Source organism: Anomaloglossus baeobatrachus, chromosome 7 (genome assembly GCF_048569485.1).
Source record: "Anomaloglossus baeobatrachus isolate aAnoBae1 chromosome 7, aAnoBae1.hap1, whole genome shotgun sequence".
Classification (NCBI taxonomy): domain Eukaryota; kingdom Metazoa; phylum Chordata; class Amphibia; order Anura; family Aromobatidae; genus Anomaloglossus; species Anomaloglossus baeobatrachus.
This window is the reverse complement of record NC_134359.1, coordinates 96,356,646-96,378,839: the sequence shown is the minus strand read 5'-3', so window position 1 is coordinate 96,378,839 and position 22,194 is coordinate 96,356,646. Positions and strand designations below refer to the sequence as shown.

At 43.5% G+C, this 22,194-nt stretch overlaps 1 protein-coding gene across 6 annotated transcripts in view; it reads left to right on the top strand.

Moving 5' to 3' along the window:
* Positions 1-22,194, top strand: part of RAMP1 (receptor activity modifying protein 1) — a 464,674-nt gene that overhangs the window by 157,170 nt on the left and 285,310 nt on the right. For 2 of the 6 annotated variants that reach the window (XM_075317490.1, XM_075317489.1), the window contains one exon: positions 14,786-15,055. The exons of the other annotated variants lie outside the window; for them this stretch is intronic. In XM_075317490.1, the coding sequence (XP_075173605.1) occupies positions 14,786-15,041 (256 nt within the window). In that variant the 3' untranslated portion in view covers positions 15,042-15,055. Of the gene's footprint in view, positions 1-14,785; positions 15,056-22,194 lie in introns of those variants that run through there. 6 annotated transcript variants of the gene reach the window in all.

Genomic DNA, 22,194 nt, shown 5'->3' with positions numbered 1-22,194 from the left:
AAACGTCTGACCTCTGTAACTGCAAACAAAGGTTTCTGTACCAAATATTAAGTTCTGTTTTTCATATTGTATCATGCAATAAAATGGAAATTAATTATTTAAAAATCATAAAATGTGATTTTCTGGATTTTTTTTTATTCTCTCTGTCACAGTTGAAGTATAAAATTACAGACATCTCCATTCTTTATAGGTAGGAAAACTTGCAAAATCGTCAGTGTATGAATGCAACAGTCACATTCCTATAGGAATCATAGACTAGTACCGGTCTGTTCATCAGCACATGTAATTACTAGTGCTTTGTACTAATGTTTTATAAAGTATATATTGGATGCATAAGTAATTTTGCAATGTTCTTAACTGTTAACCATAGTTTAAAATAGATTATTTTAAGTTACTCAGAAAACTATTTCTTTAGTATTTTCCAATGTTTGGGCAATGACTAAGAACCATACCGGTTAGAAACGCGTTGCAGTTTTTATTCCGCATGCTCTGTACCTACTGTGCCTTTGATCGCTTGAATATTTTAGCCAAGATTCAATTAATGGATTTTAGTTTAGAATTGTTTGGATGACTTTTGTGCCAGTTTTGTTCAACATTTTTTCTATTAAGAAAACCATATGTCCAGTCTGATCTAGTTGTCATGTATTGCTCCCCTGCTTTTTACTTATCTACTCCTTGCTACTGTACGGCTGGGACCGGTCGGCAAGAAGTCTTTTGACCTGAATTCGAAAACATTATTTATGAGGCTTTGCAAGCTGGGTCAGGAAGCCTACAGTCAGTCCATGCATCACCATCCATACTTCGGACCGCGAAACATGGATGTGTGAATCCAGCCTAAAAGTATCTGTGGTCATAGCAGACTAAAGCCCCCGTCACACACAGCGAGATCACAGAAACATCACAGGTTTTGGTGACGGATCAGCGACCTTGCTAGCGATATCACTGTGTGTGACAAGCAGCAGCAAGTGGGCCCCTGCTGCGAGGTTGCTGATCGTTACAAAACGATCAGGACCATTTTTTGCTTGTTGGTCTCCTGCTGTGCAGCACGCATCAGCGTGTTTGACTGCGGGAGACCAACAATATGTGCAGGGAACTGGCGGTACACTGGTAACCATGGTACACATCGGGTAACTATGCAAAGCGCTTTGCTTAGTTACCTGATGTGCACCCTGGCTACCAAGCACATCGTCGTTACACGGGTCACTGGTGGCTGGTCTCTGATCGCTGTGGAGATCTGCCTGATTGACAGCTCACCAGCGACCATGTAACGACGCTCCATCGATCCCTGCCAGGTTGGATCGCTGGTGGGATCTCTGGAACGTCGCTACGTGTGAAGGGACCCTAATGATCAAATACAGCAGGTCATATATTAATGAAGAGACCTCTAAAACATTTTGTGAAACAATGAACCTCAATGGAAATCTGTCAACAGGTTTTTGCTAATCTAAAGGCAGCTTTGATTAGAAAAAATGTGATTAGTGGTAGGGGTTTGGACACAAATGTCACATTAGTGTCATTTATTAGGCTGTGTGTGGTTGTTTCAATACAATAAGTGTTTTATCATTAGCAGATTATAACTGCCTAGGTCCTGCATGAGCCTTGGTGCAACCATGCCCCCAGCACTAATTAGCAGCTCACTTTCAATATACAATGTGCACAATGGATTACGGTGTGAGTAGGGTCTGCTTTCTGAACTGTGCTACAGCTTAAAATTATGTGTCACAAATGCTGCACCCAGTGTACGAAGTGATACATTGTTGGAATCAGGATCTCATTTCCTATATTATGCTGGTTTCAGATGAAGTAACAAAAACCTGCTGACAAATTCCCTTTAAAACAAACTTTTCAGTGTAAGAGACAAATTAGAAAGAAGATATGACTGGTTGTAGCAGTACGAGAAATGCCCACTGAACCCAGAGCTTGCGGCTTCACATATCTACATGCTAGTCTTACAAAATAATGAAGCTATACATAAAAGAGATGACAACATGGTGCAACCCGGGCATGATTCACATACATATATCTAAAAATGCTGTTCTATTGTAGAAACATTCTTAATGTATGAGAGTTGCTGCAAGTCTATTGAGCTTTGAAGAACCCAAACAATAATCCATCTTTCTGTACAAATTTCCTTCGGTTACCCTTCAGCATGGTTTCTTATACATCAAACATGTGATGACCCAGTCACCAAAGAATCCTGCATTATGTATTATCTATAACAACAGCTGCGTGAGTCAATCATACAGTGTGGGAAGAATCCGCACTTGTAATGAGTTTTATCTGCACCTGTCCGGTAGTGTCAGGGTAATGCTCGGTAAACAATGGTGAAATTAGAAGCTAGGTAAACAATGTGCCTCTCCAAGAAGACAACTGCAAATTGGAGATGTATTAATGTACAGCTTATATGCAATTATTATTTAGTAATATATTATAACAATATATGACATTTTTTATTTTGTTGATTTATGAAACAACATAATTGAGTGACATTTATTCTGCTCAGATTCCTCTTATTATATGGGCAGGCTCTGGGTTCTCCATTGCTGTGTTTGGTACAATGTGCAGCATCCATCCATCCATAGCTCACTCACAAAATACAATTTCCTTGAGAATGATTTAGAGGAAGTCTGTGAACCCCTAGGGTAAATGAGTCAGAGTCTTTTGCCCCGAGCTGACAGACCGTATCATATGACCTTGCTCAATTCCCACATTGTAACGGTGACCTCTCCCTTGAGAAGTGTTAACATCATTGCTATAAAAATCCAGATTGCTTTGGAAATACTGTATGTGCTGCTTTACATGGCACATTACCACTGGCAGTTAAAATAATCTTACATTAACCCTTGTCATTCTAAATATTTATCAGTCGTAAGCCCTGCACTGCTATGTGGTTGTCCCATTTACACTGTCCATTGTGTACAAACTCTAGGTGAGGAGAACTGTGCAGTATGAAGTTTATTAGAAGGGGCCACAAAGTATTCCGGTACTATATGGACAAAAGTATTGGGAAATGTCCTAATAATTGAATTTAGGTTTCTCATTCACTCCCTTGTCCCCGATGTATAACATCTCTCCCTTCACCATGCCATTTGGTGTTCCTAACGTGACACAATGGCTGGTGGTAAAGCTCTCACTGATACCAGCGTGGTCCTGTGATAGGAGTCACCGATGTAACAAGTCCATTCATGAACATTCTTCCCTCCTAAATATTTAACAATTACCTGAGAATGGTATGAGAAGCAGAGGATATAAAGGTCATCACTGCTCTGTTGATTCCATAACTGCAGAGACCAAAACTTCTCTGCCATTAAAAACAGCACAAAAACTGTGTGTCAGGATCTTCATGTCACACGGTGTTTGGCTCTAAACTCGCCGAGTGTCATGGTGTCACTGACGCTGTTGAGACTGCAGAATCTGAGTTACACATACATGCTCGGGTGTCAACCAGATGTGTTCTCATTAGTGATCGGGCTTGCAAGAGTTAATTTCTGCTAGTCTGCTGGTTACCTCTTGGATCACATGGTGTGGGAGACCTATCACAGTCCCTCCCCACCTTTTTAAGATAGTGGAGTCTGTTTTCCCAGGCCGATCATAGCTTTTGCTAAACTGGTCCTTTTGCTGTTGTATCCCAGTCCTGCTGGTAATTGCATTACTTTGTGTGTGTAGTTGAGTTGTTGTGGAGTTCTCCTATTAACTTGTTATTTCCTCCTGCTCTTATTTTCCTCCTAAGCTGTTTTTGTTTTATACCTCTGTGTGTGGGTGTGTGTGAGCATGTGTATGTGTGCGCTGTGAGATAGAGATTTGTTTTCTCCTGTTTGTCTATTTCGATTGCCTTTATCTCTCCTGCCCTTGCCTTCCCCAGGGTTTGGGAGTAAAGGCCACGTCACACTAAGCAACATCGCTAGCAACATCGCTGCTAAGGAACGACTTTTGTGACGTAGCAGCGATGTTGCTAGTGATGTCGCTGTGTGTGACATCCAGCAACAACCTGGCCCCTGCTGTGAGGTCGTTGGTTGTTGCTGAATGTCCTGGACTATTTTTTAGTTGTTGCTCTCCCGCTGTGAAGCACACATCGCTGTGTGTGACAGCGAGAGAGCAACAACTAAATGTGCAGGCAGCAGGAGCCGGCTTCTGCGGACGCTGGTAACCACGGTAAACATCGGGTAACCAACAAGCCCTTACCTTGGTTACCCGATATTTACCTTCGTTACCAGCGTCCGCCGCTCTCACACTGCCAGTGCCGGCTCCCTGCTCTCTGCACACGTAGCCGGAGTACACATCGGGTAATTAACCCGATGTGTACTGTGGCTAGGAGTGCAGGGAACAGGGAGCCGGCACTGGCAGTGTGAGAGCGGCGGACGCTGGTAACGAAGGTAATTATCGGGTAACCAAGGTAAGGGCTTCTTGGTTACCCGATGTTTACCGTGGTTACCAGCGTCCGCAGAAGCCGGCTCCCTGCTGCCTGCACACGTAGCAGAGTACACATCGGGTAATTAACCCGATGTGTACTGTGGCTAGGTGTGCAGGGAGCCAGCGCTAAGTGGTGTGCGCTGGTAACCAAGGTAAATATCGGGTTGGTTACCCGATATTTAACTTAGTTACCAAGCGCAGCATCGCTTCCACGCGTCGCTGCTGGCTGGGGGCTGGTCACTGGTTGCTGGTGAGATCTGCCTGTGTGACAGCTCACCAGCAACCCGTGTAGCGACGCTCCAGCGATCCCTGCCAAGTCAGGTTGCTGGTGGGATCGCTGGAGCGTCACTTAGTGTGACATCTCACCAGCGACCTCCTAGCAACTTACCAGCGATCCATATCAGGTTGTATCGTTGTTGGGAATGCTGGTAAGTTGTTTAGTGTGACTGGGCCTTAAGTAAAAGATCAGGGATGGTCATGAGGAGGGCAAGGAAGGCGGCCCAGATATCCTCACCATTAGAGGTAACTCTGCGATTAGGGATAGCTTGGGTCTAGAAGCCCCTGTCCACTGATCTCTACCTATACTGTTACACTTCATGGTTTGGGTTTCCATGATCGATCAGCTACATGCCAACTTTACATCAACAAGTAGAAAAACAAAGATCAGGTGGAGTGATGTAAACCACCCCACCAACAGTGGAAACGTGTTCTTTGTAGTGATAAATCACCTCTATCTGGTATCTAATGGATGAGTGGTTTGGTAAATGCCAGAACGTTACCTGTCTGACTGCGTTTTGCCAACTGTCTCAGTATAACTGTGCCCTAGTCCACTAAACAAGGTCCATTACACAGCATGTTTGAATTCTACCATTTTTCTCAGTGCTGTCTCCACTGATTGCTGATAAGACAGTGTAAGCTTTCTATTGTTTGCAAAGTAATTAAAATTCTTAATTAGTAAAGCTGATAACGCTTAAGTTGCTGATAGGCGGTAAGCATTTTATTATGAGTTGCTGTAGATACAGAGCTTCTGAGATAAAATAAATGTGCCATATAAGTTATTAGGGACGGAAGGCACTGGAAATATGTATTTACCCAGAATGCCACCTCAAATTAAATAGTATAAAAACAGTTTTTATTGAAATTCATTAAAAATTCAAAATTCCACCTGTGAAAATTATATAACACATAAACATAATCCCAGGACCATGGGACAGCTCCAATATATCCACCCAAAGGAACAAAACAATTATTCCATAGATAATCGCATTAATAATCCTGCCAAAGGTATAATGTCTAAATGACCCTTACTCTTTCTTTCATCTACCTGCCAATGGAGATGCAACATAAAGTCACAGTACACCCTAAATGTAAAGAGGTACCCCCATTCCTCGGCGGCTTTCCCTCCTAGGATATCCCTAGTCTCCCTCGTGATCAAATGAGGTCTAGAGGTTATACCCTTAATAGTCAGGAAAGATAGGGAAAATAAAATTATCTGAGAGATGGTTGAGTCAGAAATAATCCCTTAGCAATCCTTTTTTCATAACGTAAAGGCGTCCGGGCTTTCCATGGTCCTCAACCCAATAATATAAATTCACACAGTCTCAACGCGTTTCTCCCCATACAATTAGTTAGGGTTCATCAGGAGACAATGAAAAATGACTGGCCCAATCGCCTGTGGAACAAACAAATATCAAAAACCCCAAATCCAAACCATAATGTAGAGAATCTTGAGATATAGAGCAGACATACCTAATAGCTGTTAGGGGGGCTACTCATTCAGCAGCACACACCTCTCCATGTGGATGTATATAATGGACGTCTTGCCCTGTGGCTAACTCTCCTTAAATACTCCCATACAGGGGTTGTCTTAACTAGGTAATTGCCTCCAGGAACGCCCCGTTACCTGGGACACCCCGGATGTATAATACGCATGCACTCACCGTTCAGATAAGACCGGAACCCATGCCGGTATTACCACCAGCTCAGAGGTACTGCGATGGGGTGCTCATGTGCCCCATCGTACGCAAATCTGTACCTGGGCTGGTGGGAGGATACAATGTTGTTCCAGGAACCACACTCGGAGTGGGTTAAACACATTATCTACTGGGGCCGTTATATTGATGACGTCCTGGTCCTTTGGACCGGGACAGTCAGTTCCTTCCAAGATTTTGTGAAGTATTTGAATAGGAACGATATTGGTCTGTCATTTACCCATGACATAGGTGTTGATAAAATATAGATTTTGAAATTGTTTAATTTTGCAACCCTGTGTGAGGTTAAGGGAGGCGGGGATGTATGTAGGAGGTGATGGGGATGGCTCATGCTGTCAGGTGATCTCATGGGCGACGCCCACGTGGGCAACTTTAGCTGGGATATGGGACGTTCCGGACCGCACGTCACTTCCGGGTCTTTCATGCTTGTCATAAAGAATCTGTGATGACCCGGTGACGCAGCGTGTGGGATCACATGACCCGGATGGGTCATGTGGGATTGTTTACTTCCGGCATGGGTGACGGTCTTATCTGAACGGTGAGTGCATGCATATTATACATCCGGGGTTTCCCAGGTAACGGGGCGTTCCTGGAGGCAATTACCTAGTTAAGACAACCCCTGTATGGGAGTATTTAAGGAGAGTTAGCCACAGGGCAAGACGTCCATTATATACATCCACATGGAGAGGTGTGTGCTGCTGAATGAGTAGCCCCCCTAACAGCTATTAGGTATGTCTGCTCTATATCTCAAGATTCTCTACATTATGGTTTGGATTTGGGGTTTTTGATATTTGTTTGTTCCACAGGCGATTGGGCCAGTCATTTTTCATTGTCTCCTGATGAACCCTAACTAATTGTATGGGGAGAAACGCGTTGAGACTGTGTGAATTTATATTATTGGGTTGAGGACCATGGAAAGCCCGGACGCCTTTACGTTATGAAAAAAGGATTGCTAAGGGATTATTTCTAACTCAACCATCTCTCAGATAAGTTTATTTTCCCTATCTTTCCTGACTATTAATGGTATAACCTCTAGACCTCATTTGATCACGAGGGAGACTAGGGATATCCTAGGAGGGAAAGCCGCCGAGGAATGGGGGCACCTCTTTACATTTAGGGTGTACTGTGACTTTATGTTGCATCTCCATTGGCAGGTAGAGGAAAGAGAGTAAGGGTCATTTAGATACAAGTAAAATATATCTTTGTACCGTAAGGGTCATTTAGACATTATACCTTTGGCAGGATTATTAATGCGATTATCTATGGAATAATTGTTTTGTTCCTTTGGGTGGATATATTGGAGCTGTCCCATGGTCTTGGGATTATGTTTATGTGTTATATAATTTTCACAGGTGGAATTTTGAATTTTTAATGAATTTCAATAAAAACTGTTTTTATACTATTTAATTTGAGGTGGCATTCTGGGTCTACATTGATTTACTACCTTTTGCAATAGGTTTCTAAGTGTTAAAATATGTATTTACGCAAACAGCCATTTTCAAGGGAAAATTAAGTAAAAAATTCTTATTAACATAATTATTCCATTGAATGTAAATAAAAATAAAGGTATAAAAAAAATAAAAAAGCACATTAAATAATATTTGGCTCAAAACACCCAGAATATGATGTCTTGGAATATGAGGTTTTTGAAAGAAGTCCCAACTACTCTACTGACAGGTTTGTTTTTACAAATTGCATTCCCCATGAAATAATACAGTTAAAAAAGACACATGTCCATCAGGTTCAACTGAGGGAAGGAAAATGATAATTGGGATGGGGTAAACATTATATCACAAAAGTGATTATACCCCTCACATTTTTGGAAATATTTTATCCTTGCATGGGGGACAACACTGAAGATATGACACTTTCATACAATGTACAGTGTCAGTGTGCAGCTTGTATAATAGTGTACATTTAGTGCCCTCTAAATAACTCAACACATAGCCATTAATGTCTAAACCGCTGGCAACAAAAGTGAGTACAACCCTAAGTGAAAATGGCCAATTTGTGCCAAAAGTGTCAATATTTTATCTGGCCACCATTATTTTCAAGCACTGCCTTAACTCTCTTGGGCATGGAGCCCCATGATGACAACCATCCTCCATGATGACATCACAGAGTAAAATATTTACAAAAATGTGAGGGGTGGGCTCATGTTTGGGATATACTGTTTGTACAACCACAATACATGATCCAGTCAGCCCCAAAGAGCTGCTCTTTCTCTTCTGATTCCAATTATATTCCAACAACCACTTGACCAAACATTCAGAAAAGAACTTTACACATTTATATAACTATTCTAGAACATCTTTTGTGTAAACTCTGTTTTTCCTATTGATCTAGGTCAGAGATCCCCAACCTGTAGATTGAGAGCCGCATGTGGCTTAGGGACCCATAATGTGTGACTCCCAGCTTGTTGCATGGGATCGGAAACGCCATAGACACCCCGTATACAGCTAAATATAACTTAACAATAAAAACACAGAAAACATATCTTGGTGAATAAAGGCCACAGTGTTTATTAATGGGTTATATAATAATTTAACCATTAAATAATAATTTTAACCATTAAATAAATTAGACCAAAAAATAACCTCTTGTATAAATAATTAATCTTACAATATCTCAGAAAAAACACTGTCCACCCAGGCTTAGCTGGGCGACTACCCACAAGCCATGGATGCCTCAGGCATACATGGCCCCCCAAACCACTGCAGCCTTTTCAATGACATTCATTAATCAAACAGTAAAATATCAATGCCCTTATCCGGCAAATGAACAAAATCCTGCCTATACAACCCTCCCTCAAAACAATCTAAGTCTACATGTCTGTAAGAAACACCATTCATAGAAAACAAAAACTTTGCCAGCTCCTATTAATCCATTTACGAATCCTATCCAAGAAAGAAACTTGCTTGCTAGCCCAAACTAAATGAGGGATGATCTCAGAAAAACAGAAGACAATGGGGAAAAAGGCTCCTTAACATCAAAAACTGCTCTTCATATATGCCAATAATGCTAATGTTTGCCTTCGCCCAAGATCATTTCCACCTAAATGAATCACTATATCTATTTTTTCCCCAAAATTGACTCAGTTGCCGTACTACCTCACCCAGTTGATTCCATTTTATACCTCGAACACCCCACCATAATAAATGACATGCCCGAGCATCCAAGGATAAATTCTCAGTATAGATTCGACTGGAAGCTCTTCTCATGGCCCAAAAAAACAAATGAGTGTCCCATTATCCAAACAACCTTCCTCTTGACACCTAAAAATAATCAAATACATAAATTAGGTCTCACATAAACATTATAACTCTTAGAACGCCACATGCCAATGCCTTTGATAACACGCTCATCCAAACCCAACCTAGCTGCCTCAGTGGCGGCACTGATCCTGAAAGAGTGCGCTCTAAATCTCAAGTGATTCCGATGTAAATAAAATAAACATTTCTTCAACACTGCATTAAATTGATAAACAGTAAGAGAAGAACATCCATATGCACCAACAATGGACCGAAAACTTTAGGCCTAACACACATGAACAACCCAGTTTGAACCACTGGACAATAATGCTCATCCTTGAAAGCATTCAAACGAACATAACCCCTACCCAATTGATTGGTTTTTGACCGATTCACATGAAAGCCAACACAAACATCAACAAATTTAACATTTTCAATACCCAAATTGGAAAGCTTGCTTTTACTTGCCGAAACTACTTCACCAAGCCTAAATGCACCGAAGAAACTGATTATCAAGGCCACCTGGAATAACTGACATTCATAATAAGAAGAACATATATCCAGGTAAGAATCAACCAGCTTATTCAAAAGGGAAAAGGAAATAGGACGACGTGAATCAGGTACACTGCTAACCCTACCGTAACCTTTCAATACATGCTTTACCTGAAAAAAGGAATTCACTGGCTTCATGTTGAACCATTTTTGAAAAAAGGAAATTCCTGCTAACAACCCCCATACATGACTAGCTGAAAGCCCTTGCTGACATAAACTAATCACAAGATCCTAAACCACACTACTATCGTATTCATCCAGATTGATATCTTTTCTGTCACAAAAAATGCACCAGCTCCGCCATGCTGCTGAATAGCTCCTCCAAGTCTTCTCTACCAGTGACTTCTTCAAAAATAATGAAGCTAGTCCCATACCAGGGCCCATAGATGCTCCGGGCATTCCAAGCCTTCTTCGTCGGCCGTCGGAACCAAAAACCGAAATCTCTTCATCTGGCGATGTGATAGAGAATCAGCAATATCATTATGGATCACTTTTACATGCCTAGCCTTAATCCATATGTTAAAACGCAACGACACTAACACCAAATGACGCAGAAGCTTAACAACCATTTCAGATTTCGAGGACAGACAATTAAACGCAAATACAACACCCATATTATCAGAATTAATAATTATGCGTTTATTCTTAAAAAAAACTGGCCCCATAACACTAAAGCCACGACCACTGGAAATAGCTCCAGTAAAGTAATATCCTTCCACTGCCCTGCACACCAATATAAATTCCAGAAAACTCCAAAGCCTGTTGCACCTGATGTATCAGAATAAAGACCAAGTGTATCCGCCTCCACAAAATCATCCTGAAAAAAGGAACGACCATTAAATTGTGACAGAAAATCCAACGTAATCCCCAAATCCTCCTTCAGCGAACGTGTTAAACGGATATGCGACCAAGGGTGTTTTAATCCTCTAGTCACCATATAAAGTCTTCTTGAAAAAATTCCACCTATAGGCATGACTCTGGATGCAAAAACTAGCAATCCTAAAATAGACTGAAGATCTCTCAAACAAGTTTTTATTGACTGTAATAAAATCTCAATGCTCAACACCATTTTCCTCAACTTCTCTTCAGGTAACCTAAATTCCATATTAACCTAGTCAACTACGATACCCAAATATTCAAGAAAAATACAAGGGGTGACAGTTTTTTCTGAAGCCAAAGGAACACCAAAATGTTGCATAAGTGAAATGAAAATGTTTAACAAATTCAAACAATCGGTCAAGCCAGGGTTGCCAACAAATTGAAAATAATCCAAGTAATGCAAAACCCTGCCCTTATGACACTCCTGTTGAACCACCCAATCCAGAAAAGAAGAAAATGATTCAAAGTAAAAGCAAGACAACGTAAATCCCATTAGCAACGCTTTGTCAAAATAAAATTTACCATCAAATTGATAGCCAAGCGAATTGAAGCCTGAAGGCGTGACAGGTATCGGCCGAAATGCAGATTTTACATCTGCTTTAGCCATCAATGCATATTGACCACACTGCCGCACTAAATCAACAGCTTGGTCAAATGCGCATAACATACTAATGCAGCAGCTTTATATACAGTATCATTCAAAGATGAACCAGCAGGGTAGGATAGATGATGAATCAAGAAAAAACTATTCACCTTTTTTTTTTTTTGGAACTAAACCAAGTGGGGACAACCTGAAAGCAGGAAACGGGGGAGAATCAAATGGACCTTCCACCCTACTCTCAGAAACCTCCTGTACAATTTTTCTTCACACAATATCTTTATTTAAATTAACAGACTTTAAATTATCAACCCAAGCACATCCTGGACCCAAAAATTGAGGCACAAAAAATAAATCCATTAACAAAACCCTCAGTTACGAGTACCGCCTTCAGTCAGGCAGGGATACATTTCTAACCAGTGTAGCATGTTTCCCAGCTTCAGCGGTATCCACGCTTATAGAAAGGATGTCTTTGCTACTAGAGAGCTGCTGTAAGGATTGGTTTGCTTTTTTTTAAAATACTTAGCCATGGGGGGAATCCACAAAATGAGCACTCGTGCCTGTAGCGACAGTTATTACTTACCTCGTCCTTCGTTAAACGCAGACACACTCCTTTGCGAAATGAGCTATTACCTGCAGCTTGTCTAAGGGCAACAGAATGCTGAGGAAACATCAAACCGATCCATAAGCCCACGTTTTTCTGTCTCCACTTCATACCTGGGTGCACTGCCATTTTCTGACGGAACATCTCATCATGCACACTCCAGGCTGAACCACCAAAATTTCTATATGCCTCAAGGACAATATCCAGGTGTTGAAAAAGCCCAGAACATGTATCCGATCTTTCACCCAAGACTGCTGCAAATATACAGAAATCCTGTATCCAGGTATGAAAAGACTTAGGCTGCTTTCACACATCCGGTTTGAGCCGTGCGGCTCAATCCGGCTGTGAAACCTATGCAACGGATGTGGTGAAAACACCGCATCCTTTGCATAAGTTTTTTACATGTGGCCCGTCCGGTTTTTGCCGCTTGCGGCATGCTACTGAGCATGCGCAGTGGCAAAAACCGCATGTGGCGGCCGGATGCGGTGTTTGCCGCATCGCACCCCATCCGGCATCCATAGGGATGCATTGGGGAAAGCGCCGCATCGGCTGGATGCGGCGCGATGCGTTTTTTTTTGCCGCACAAAAAAACGTGCCAGGCAACGTTCCATCCGGCCGCCGCATCGGCTAAATCTGCCGTATGCGGCAAAAACTGGACCGAACGCAAGGCCATGCGGCACAATGCGCAACTAATTAAAGTCTATGCAGGAAAAACGCAACCGGCAGCAAAAAAAAAAAAACGCTTGCGTTTTTCCTGCAAAGTGCCGGATTGTGCCGCATAACAAAAACCGGATGTGTGAAAGCAGCCTAAAAGGTATTACCACTTCTTATCCTCATCTCTTTCATCTTTTTTTATCAGACTTAACTTCCTTCACAGAAGGTAACAATGAAAACAAATCAACATAATCACCTCAACAAATTTTTTCCTTTAACCACTAGTGGCAAATGAAAGCCTAGGAGTGACACATCACAAGTTAAGGATTCCATTAAACAAATCCCAGGTATGCCAGCATCACTGAGATGCTGCATTACTGGTACCCATGACATTACCCTCCCTCCCCTCTCTGGGAGGAGCAACCCAAACAGAAGCAAGATCAGACATACTTTCTGAAGTAAACACATTAACTCTTTAATTGGCAGGTGTTACATTAACCCTGTCCAGTACAGATAAACCAATAGTATTAGCATTTATTAACTCAGCAGGCTTACCAACCCTGCTAGCTGACTTATTCAAGAAATCCACAAACTTATTAAACAAGCACAGCATGCCTGTAGCTTTATCAGCATCAAGCATCTGTTCACCCAACATAACATTAATGCTCTCAGTAGTGCTCTCACCCACTGTACCCTCCGGCACGGCGCTCGTCTCCTGGCTTCTCCTGACAGAACTCCAGACCTCTGCAGCGCTGGTGTGCCCTGAAGGTCCCACAGGTGAAGCTGACCTCCGATGTGCGCTCTTCTTTTTCGCTTGACCTCTCTGTGGCGAGAAGTGCCTCCTTTGCATCCAGGTCCTGCACAGCTCCCTTCGGTCTGTCAAGCCACTATCCTGTGTTAAACCTGCCTCTTCTTTCTCCACGGTCAGTGCTGACATGACACCGACCTCCTTTTCCACGCCAGCAAACTCTTCTTCTGTTCCGGTTTCCAAAATACTCCTCAGCCAGTCCTCTCCCCCACTCTCCTCTGCTCTGGTAGCAATAAGGTGCAACAAATCCTCCATCCTGGTCCTGTGAGGAGCTGCTTGAATCCGCTTCCTGTCAGAACTGACACCTGACACCAGGTGACAGTCTATATATAATTCGCATTTCCCGCCAAAAGCCAACAGCCAATCCTGTATCTGTTGCTCAAATCTGCCCAGTCAGCTGAATGGCTACAGAAGCACCTAGAAGGTAAGTAGCATAAAACATAACAAAAGTGGGGGGGAAGAAAGAGTGCAGAACAGACCATACCAACCACAATTAATCTACAAATTAATGAATACAAAACCATTAAAAAACAAGAATTAACGTGTCAGGCGACGCGAACCCATGAGTCCCCCCACGCTAAATGCTTTAAAGGGGGGGCCTTTTCATTAGCACCAGATCTAGCAAACCGCTATGAAGAACAGGTCTCCAGATGGTGACTTTTGTTAGTAGCCCCACATAGACGAGCAGATCTAAATGGGGGTCAGGTAGGAAATCCTGGATCTTTGTACACTGCCTCCGTGTGTTTTCTGTGGAAAAGCTTTTGTTGTCATTATACCAGTAATGGGAGCTTTGGGCTTCACTATTCAGAGTTGGGTAAGAGCTGGATGGGGCTTGTGACCATCTCTGAGTGAAATTCCTCTCCCAACCTTCTCCCAGAGCTGAATGTGGCTCCCAAAGCCAGAAAGGTTGGGGACCTCCGATATAGGTAGTAGTAGTTTCTCCATATATATGGGGGATACAATGCCACGGTACTGACTAGTGACAAGTCTCATGATTGTTGTTGTAGCTATGACATGTTGTTTCTTTTTCTCCTACAGGATCTACGCAGATGTTACGAATTGTACCAGCCTGCTGGCCTATCATCAGAAATGCTATTGGCCAAACTACGTAGTAGATAACTTCTTCACAGAAATTCATAAGAAGTATTTTAAAAACTGTGCCCTTACTGGGCGGCTGCCAGCTGACCCCCCACTGCCCATCTTGTGCTCTTTCATCTTTATCCCTGTACTTATTACCCTTCTGATGACGGGGTTGGTTGTATGGAGAAGCAAACGCAGTGAAGGAATTGTTTGACAAGAATGCAGACTGCTAAACATTTAGACCCCGTTGCTGGAGATTACCCTTACAACCAAGCTTGGGAAGGAGAAGGAAATCGGTGGCAGTAGTTCAGCAACCTACACAAGTCTTCAGACTGGCCCTGCAATGTCTGTCTGGCTAGAACTTAGAAACTCAGAAAAAGCGGAGTCATGATCCAAAATTATGTTTAAAAAGGTATAAACTGGGGGGCGGAGCTAGCCGATGGCACACTGAGACGCTGTAAGAAGGAGCTCCCACATACCAGCGGTGAATTCTCACACTTCAAAGGCACTCACCGGGTCCAGGATCAGTAATGGCACGCAGGAGAGGACGGGGGACGAGTGTACAGACTCCAGAGGGGGAAGGTACAGATATCACCCGCTTTTTCGGGACCTCAGCCTCCCAGCCTGATACCTCTGCTCTCTCCAACATGGCGCCGGCAGACACCGAGGCAGGAGATAACGCTCAGCAAACATGCAGTGGAGCGACCTCACTGTCTCCTCACATAACAGCAGCCAGCTCAGCCATAAACATAGATAAGGCACAGCAGGACACTACAGAACGGAGTGTTGAAAACCCCCTGTCCCAGCCACAAAAGCGACTGCCAGATAAACTGCAGGCAGAGCAGGGCCCCAGCTCTGTGATACAGCAGACCCCAGCAGCCATGGGAAGCAGATCTGTGACACCCGGAGAGGAGCCTGTAATACCACAACAACAGCACACATCACCTAAAGAACAAAGACTCCCCACCTCCAACACCTCCACCCGCAGAAACAAGGGAGAGAAGAATAAATCAGACCAGACACAGGAGCAAGAAGAAGATTGGGATTGGAAAGCACATATCAGATCAATTCCAACCAGGCAGGAAATGGACTCTTTGCTGGGGAAATTGAGGGAATCCCATAAGCAAGACATGGCCTCTATACAATCAGAAATCAAACAAATTGGCCAGCGTGTAGCAGCTACAGAAGAGGTGCAGGAACAGGTATTTTCCCATATAGAATCACATCAACAAGTCCTATCAGAGCACACGGCCCAGATACAGGACATTCTGACCCACTTAGACGATATTGAAAACAGACATCGCCGTAATAACTTAAGAATTAGAGGTCTCACAGAAGCAGTGGCACCACCACAGCTGGATGAATGGGCACAAAAATTCTTTACCCGTCTCCTCCAACGCGACCCAGAACAACGCATAGAACTGGACCGCATCCACAGATCCCTAGGCCCCAAATCTCCTGATCCGGCCAGACCAAGAGATGTGATATGTCGGGTCCACTTCTATAAAGAAAAGGAGGCCATACTACAAAGATGCAGAGAGAAAGGAGCGGGTACATATAAAGGGACACCTCTGATTGTCCTACCAGACCTAGCACGGAGGACACTGCAACTACGCAAGGCCTTAAGACCACTACTCCAATCCCTCAAAGATAAGGATGTTCCATATCGCTGGGGATATCCGTTCCAACTCACAGCAAAGAAAAATGGGAAGTCGGCGGTCTTCCGGTCCTTGGGAGACCTCCCCAACTTCCTAGGGACTTTTGAACTGCCTATGATCAGCCTGCCAGATTGGCCAACCCCGGGGGGCCCTGCACCCTTACCACCAAGAGAGCACTGGCGACAAGTCCAGAAGAGAAGGGGTGGAGGATCCCCCCGTGATATACACCGCTGAATATCGCTGACCATCCAAAGAAAAGGACAAAAACTTCTTGGAAAACCAGGAGGCGAGATATAAATTGATCGTATTGGACTGCTTACCTGTTCATAGAGCGTCATGTATCAGTATCTTCTCTCCTCACGCTTACTTTCCTAGTCCCCCCCCTTTTTTTTTTTTTTTTTCTTCTTTTCTTCTCTTTCCTTCTCTCTCTCCCTACTCCCCTCCACTCGCCCCCTCTCCCCTCCCCTTATACCTCTTCCTTCGTATCATTCCCACCTTGCGTCTTCCTCTTCACACACCTTCTATGAGCGCACTACTTCCTACAAACTAACTCTACTCAACCCATTTTCCCTCCCCAGCACACATACTTACAAAGGACACATGCCCTACACTAATTTCTACCTCCTTCCTCTCCCCCCCTCTTAGACATGCTCTCTACATACACCACTCCATACGCCTCCTACACTCCGTCCTCCCACTTCTCCCCACGTCCTTCCCCCTGGTCCTTTGCCCTACACCACTTCATATTTATTTATTTATTTTATTTTTTTTTATTTTTTTTTTATTGTCTCACTCAATCTGTTGCTCCCCCTTTCATTCTTTACATCTGGATCTGATACTGAGCTCTGGTTTAATGGCATTTTATATTGAGTTGATAGCCTCGTGTTCTCCTCCCGATGTGCGATCCATACCCAAAACACACCAAGTAATTGGGGGTGTGGGGGAGGGGAATGGAAAAGTGATTAATCACTACTAGACTGTATACGTTGATTGTTATTCATATTACTTGTGGGCGTTCGCCGCAGAAGGGAGTTCCTGAAAGACCGTAGGCTTTCCCGCACCTCTATTAGGGACGTGGCAGAGTGCCACATTAGACAATAGTCTACCAGTAGATACCTAAGATCAGTAGGCACCCTAGTCCTACTTAGCTTATCTAATTTTACCTTTCACCACTATCTTATCTCTGCTCTTTCTCTTCTCCCCTTGGTTTTCCCTATACCCTGCCTACCCTTTTCTGTGATGTCGCACCTCACCTTTTGCACTTACAATACTAAAGGCTTAAATAAACCCGAAAAGAGAAGTCAGATCCTATATCGCCTGCACAGGAAGGGAGTTAAAATAGCCCTATTTCAAGAGACACACTTCATAGCCTCCAACACTCCCAACTGTAAAACCAAGAATTACCCGACATGGTTCCATGGCCCACACCCCAACAAGAAGGCATGTGGGGTTTCCATTGCTTTTCACAAGCCATTCCAGCCAACAGTTCTCGACACGCTCACTAGCCCGGAGGGACGCTGGCTATTTCTTAAAATATCTTTCCTGAATAATACTTATACAATCGCTAACATCTATTTCCCAAATCAGGACCAGGTATCCTTTGGAGTGGAGACTCTGGAGAAGCTGGCAGAGTTTGCGGGTGGCACCTGTATCATCTTGGGAGGAGACTTCAACCTTGTGCTGGATCCAGCCATGGATTCGTCCTCTGGTAGGTCTGCAATCCCCTCCTCGGCACTACGCAGATTAAAACGAGAACTAACATCCCTTAAACTAGTCGATCTTTGGAGGGTCTTACATCCCGGAGTCAGAGACTACAGTTTTCATTCCACAGTTCATAATAGCTACACCAGACTAGACCACATTTTCATATCCCACGACCTGCTAGACAAATCCCCGGGTTGTTCAATGGATGTTTTTCTCTGGTCGGACCACGCACCAGTATATGGGGAAATTGGGGTGAGAGATATGGGGGGGGTGGGACACACATGGAGACTGAACGACAACCTGCTCAAGAATGAGCAATGCCTGGAGGATATTCATAAAACCATTGCAAACTTCAAAATAGATCATATGGCAGATCCCACACCTGCCCCGGTCAAATGGGAAGCGTTGAAATGTATGATCAGGGGGGTCTGCATATCCCATGGATCAAGAATTAAAAAAGAAAGTGCAAGGGAACTAAAAGAACTGTTAGCACAACTAGGCCATAAAGAAACGATAAACAAAACCAAATCCAGTGACACCATTAAAACGGAAATTTCTACTATCCGCCACCAAATATTATCTATCCTTGACCGAAAATCACTGTGTATCAGAGATAAATTTCGTAGGAATATCTTTGAGTTTGGAGATAAAAGTGGACGATTGTTAGCCAGGACCCTTCACCCCAGACAGGCACAAACCCCAATATTAGCGTTAAACTCACAGACAGGTACCCAGATACATTCCACCCCTGACATATTAGAAGAATTCAGAAACTACTATACAAAACTTTATAACATCCCATCCCCACATACCCCATCACCTGATGCGAGACATCGCGACATTTGGGAATACTTAAACAAATATGCCCCAGACCCCCTTGAAGATGCGGTAGCTGAAGACATAGACGAGGATTTCTCAGACACAGAGCTAAGCGATGCCATTAAAACCCTTAAAGTGGGTAAAAGCCCTGGTCCTGATGGGTTCACCCCCCGGTTTTACAAAATATGTGGAGGGGCCTGCAGCCCTATAATGCTGAAAGCCTTCAATTCCATAACCAACACATGCCAGTTCCCTAAACAGACACTCCAAGCCCGAATAACTGTAATCCCCAAGCCTGGCAGGGACCCACTGACCTGCTCTAATTACAGACCTATCTCACTAATAAATGTGGATATTAAATTGTACTCTAAAATGATAGCCCTGAGACTAGGCCCCCTCATACCAAAACTAATCCACAAAGACCAGGTGGGATTTGTCCCAGGGAGGGAGGCACGGGACAACACTATTAGAACCCTGTCCCTAGTGGCCCAGGCACGTCAGCGTCAAATCCCAATGTGCCTCTTGACAGTAGATGCCGAAAAGGCATTTGACAGAGTCCATTGGTTTTTTTTAGAAGCCACGATGCAGGCAATCGGCGTCCGTTCGCGCTTACTACAATGGATAAAAGCATTATATCACGAACCAACGGCACAAGTGGGCGTGAACGGACGCCTGTCAGCTCCATTTAATATTAGAAACGGTACCAGACAGGGATGCCCCCTATCGCCATACCTATACATCCTGGTAATGGAATCCTTAGCAAATGCACTCAGGGAAAACCCTTCGATAAAAGGGATACAGATAGGACAAACATCTCATAAATTAGCACTATTTGCGGACGATCTCTTGATATATGTGACACAGCCGAAGACTAGTTTGCCCAACATACTGCAGGAGTTTGAGATCTTTGGCAGACTCTCCAATTTTAAAGTAAACCTACAAAAAACAGAGATCTTAAATGTATCGCTACCATCCGTAGAAGAGAATACTCTCAAACCCGCCTTCCCCTTTAAGTGGGCCAGCAATTACATTAAATATCTGGGGATCAGGGTTTCTCCCAACCACCAAGATCTATATAATTACAATTTCCCAGACCTTTTAAAAAATATCCACAAAGACCTCATAGCATGGCATAACCTCCCCATTTCCTGGTTCGGCAGGGTCAATACAATTAAAATGGATGTCCTACCTAAAATACTATACCTGTTTCAAACTATCCCACTGAACCTAGGAGAAAATGTCTTCCTCAAGTTAAAGAAGATGATCAGCAATTTTATATGGCGTGGCACCAAACCCCGACTGAAATACTCAATGCTGACTAAATCTCGCTGGGACGGAGGGGCGGGGCTCCCGGATCTTAAAGCTTATCACGCAGCAGCGGTGGGTGGTTGCATATTGGATCTCCTGCACAGTAAAGACAGAAAATTGTGGGTGGAGATTGAATGTGAACTATGCCCGAATATGGCACACGGAATCTTCTGGTTGTCATCTAGAACTAACCTTGGGACCCTGGGAGTTTCCCCGATCCTCTTGTCCCTGGCTACAGCGTGGAGGACAGCCAATAGACGATATAGATTGACAGGAGAACCGGGTCCTATGACGCCTCTGGTGGGCAACCCCGCGTTTCAATGCTGGTTTCACGAACCTCATCCCAGACTGATTTCAACGCCAATGGGAAGGATTCCACGAGTTAAAGACGTAATTACCCAACAGGGATGCAAACCACTGATATCCCTGCTTGGAGACCGGCCACGGGAACCAGGTTACTGGTTCCAATATCTACAACTACGTAGTTTCATAGATTCTCTGGCTCCGGGATCTGAGATACATAAGGATCTGACTCCATTTGAAAAACTATGCTTCCTTAGAGAAACACCCCCTCACATAGTCTCAATAATCTACAACATAGCAGTGCCCGAGGGGGGTGGAGGAGACGACTTGCCTGACTACGTTAGACATTGGCAAACAGAATTGTGCCAGACTTTTCCCAAGGCACAATGGTGTAAGTCATTTAACCTAACACATAAATCCACCATTTCTTGTAGAATGCAGGAACTCAATTATAAAATCCTCTCACGGTGGTATAGGACACCCGCCAGACTACATAAAATGTTCCCAGAGGTATCTGACGCCTGTTGGAGGTGCAAGACCTCAGTGGGCACAATGCTACATATCTGGTGGACCTGCCCAGGGATACAGGGTCTTTGGAAAGATGTCTTTGCTCTCTATAACCATTTACATCACACGGAAGTGACACCCTCACCGGAAGTGGCCCTCTTATCAATGTATACAGGGGCAGTCTCCAAGGCGAAGAAAGGCTTGCTCTCGTACTTTATGATTTCAATGAGGCAAATCATACCGAGGCATTGGAGATCCCCCTGTACATTGAGGAGAGCAGACTGGGTAGAGGCTATGGATAGCCTGCGGCGTCTGGAGGAGTTGAGAGCGTTTGACGAAGGGAAAGACTCCTTGTGTTTCTCGGTTTGGTACCCGTGGCTTCAGTATAGAGAAACACAGCAATTCCAAACCTGGTTACTCACAGGCGCTCTATCACAATGAATATTCAAGAAGCCGGGATGGGCTCCCGGACACAGGAGTGGCGCGGCATCACAATACAGACCTTCTCCCCCCCCCCCCCCCCCATTTCCCCATGTCTTCCCCTCCTTCCCTTTTTCTCTACCTATCTTTCTCTCCCTCTCTCTATATCTCTTTCTCACCTAATTGATATACATAGGGTCATGTTTTCATACCTATTGAACCAGACTATACAGAAGGAGTTGACTTTAACACTTTACACGGAATAAATATAAAGATAGAAGATTATTACATGTTAAAATTAAGATGTTCTATAGGATGTTTTACAGATTTTACCTTCCACATGATTTTCGATACATTTCATAGTACCATACGTTTTACGAGACTTCAAGACATAGGTTATTTTATAATCTTCATATGCTGTAACATTGGGTAACATGAAAGACCCTTATGCATTTCTTATCTTCTGTTATATGAAAACTTTTGAAATAATAAAGAAATATTAAACGAAAAAGGTATAAACTTATTCAATACAAAATTCATAAAAATAACACACAATAAAAAAGGGGGGATGAGGTGCAAGGAACAGCAAAATTACCACAATAAGAGTAGTTGGTGAGTATAAAAGAGTTCCAACTGGCATATAGTGCG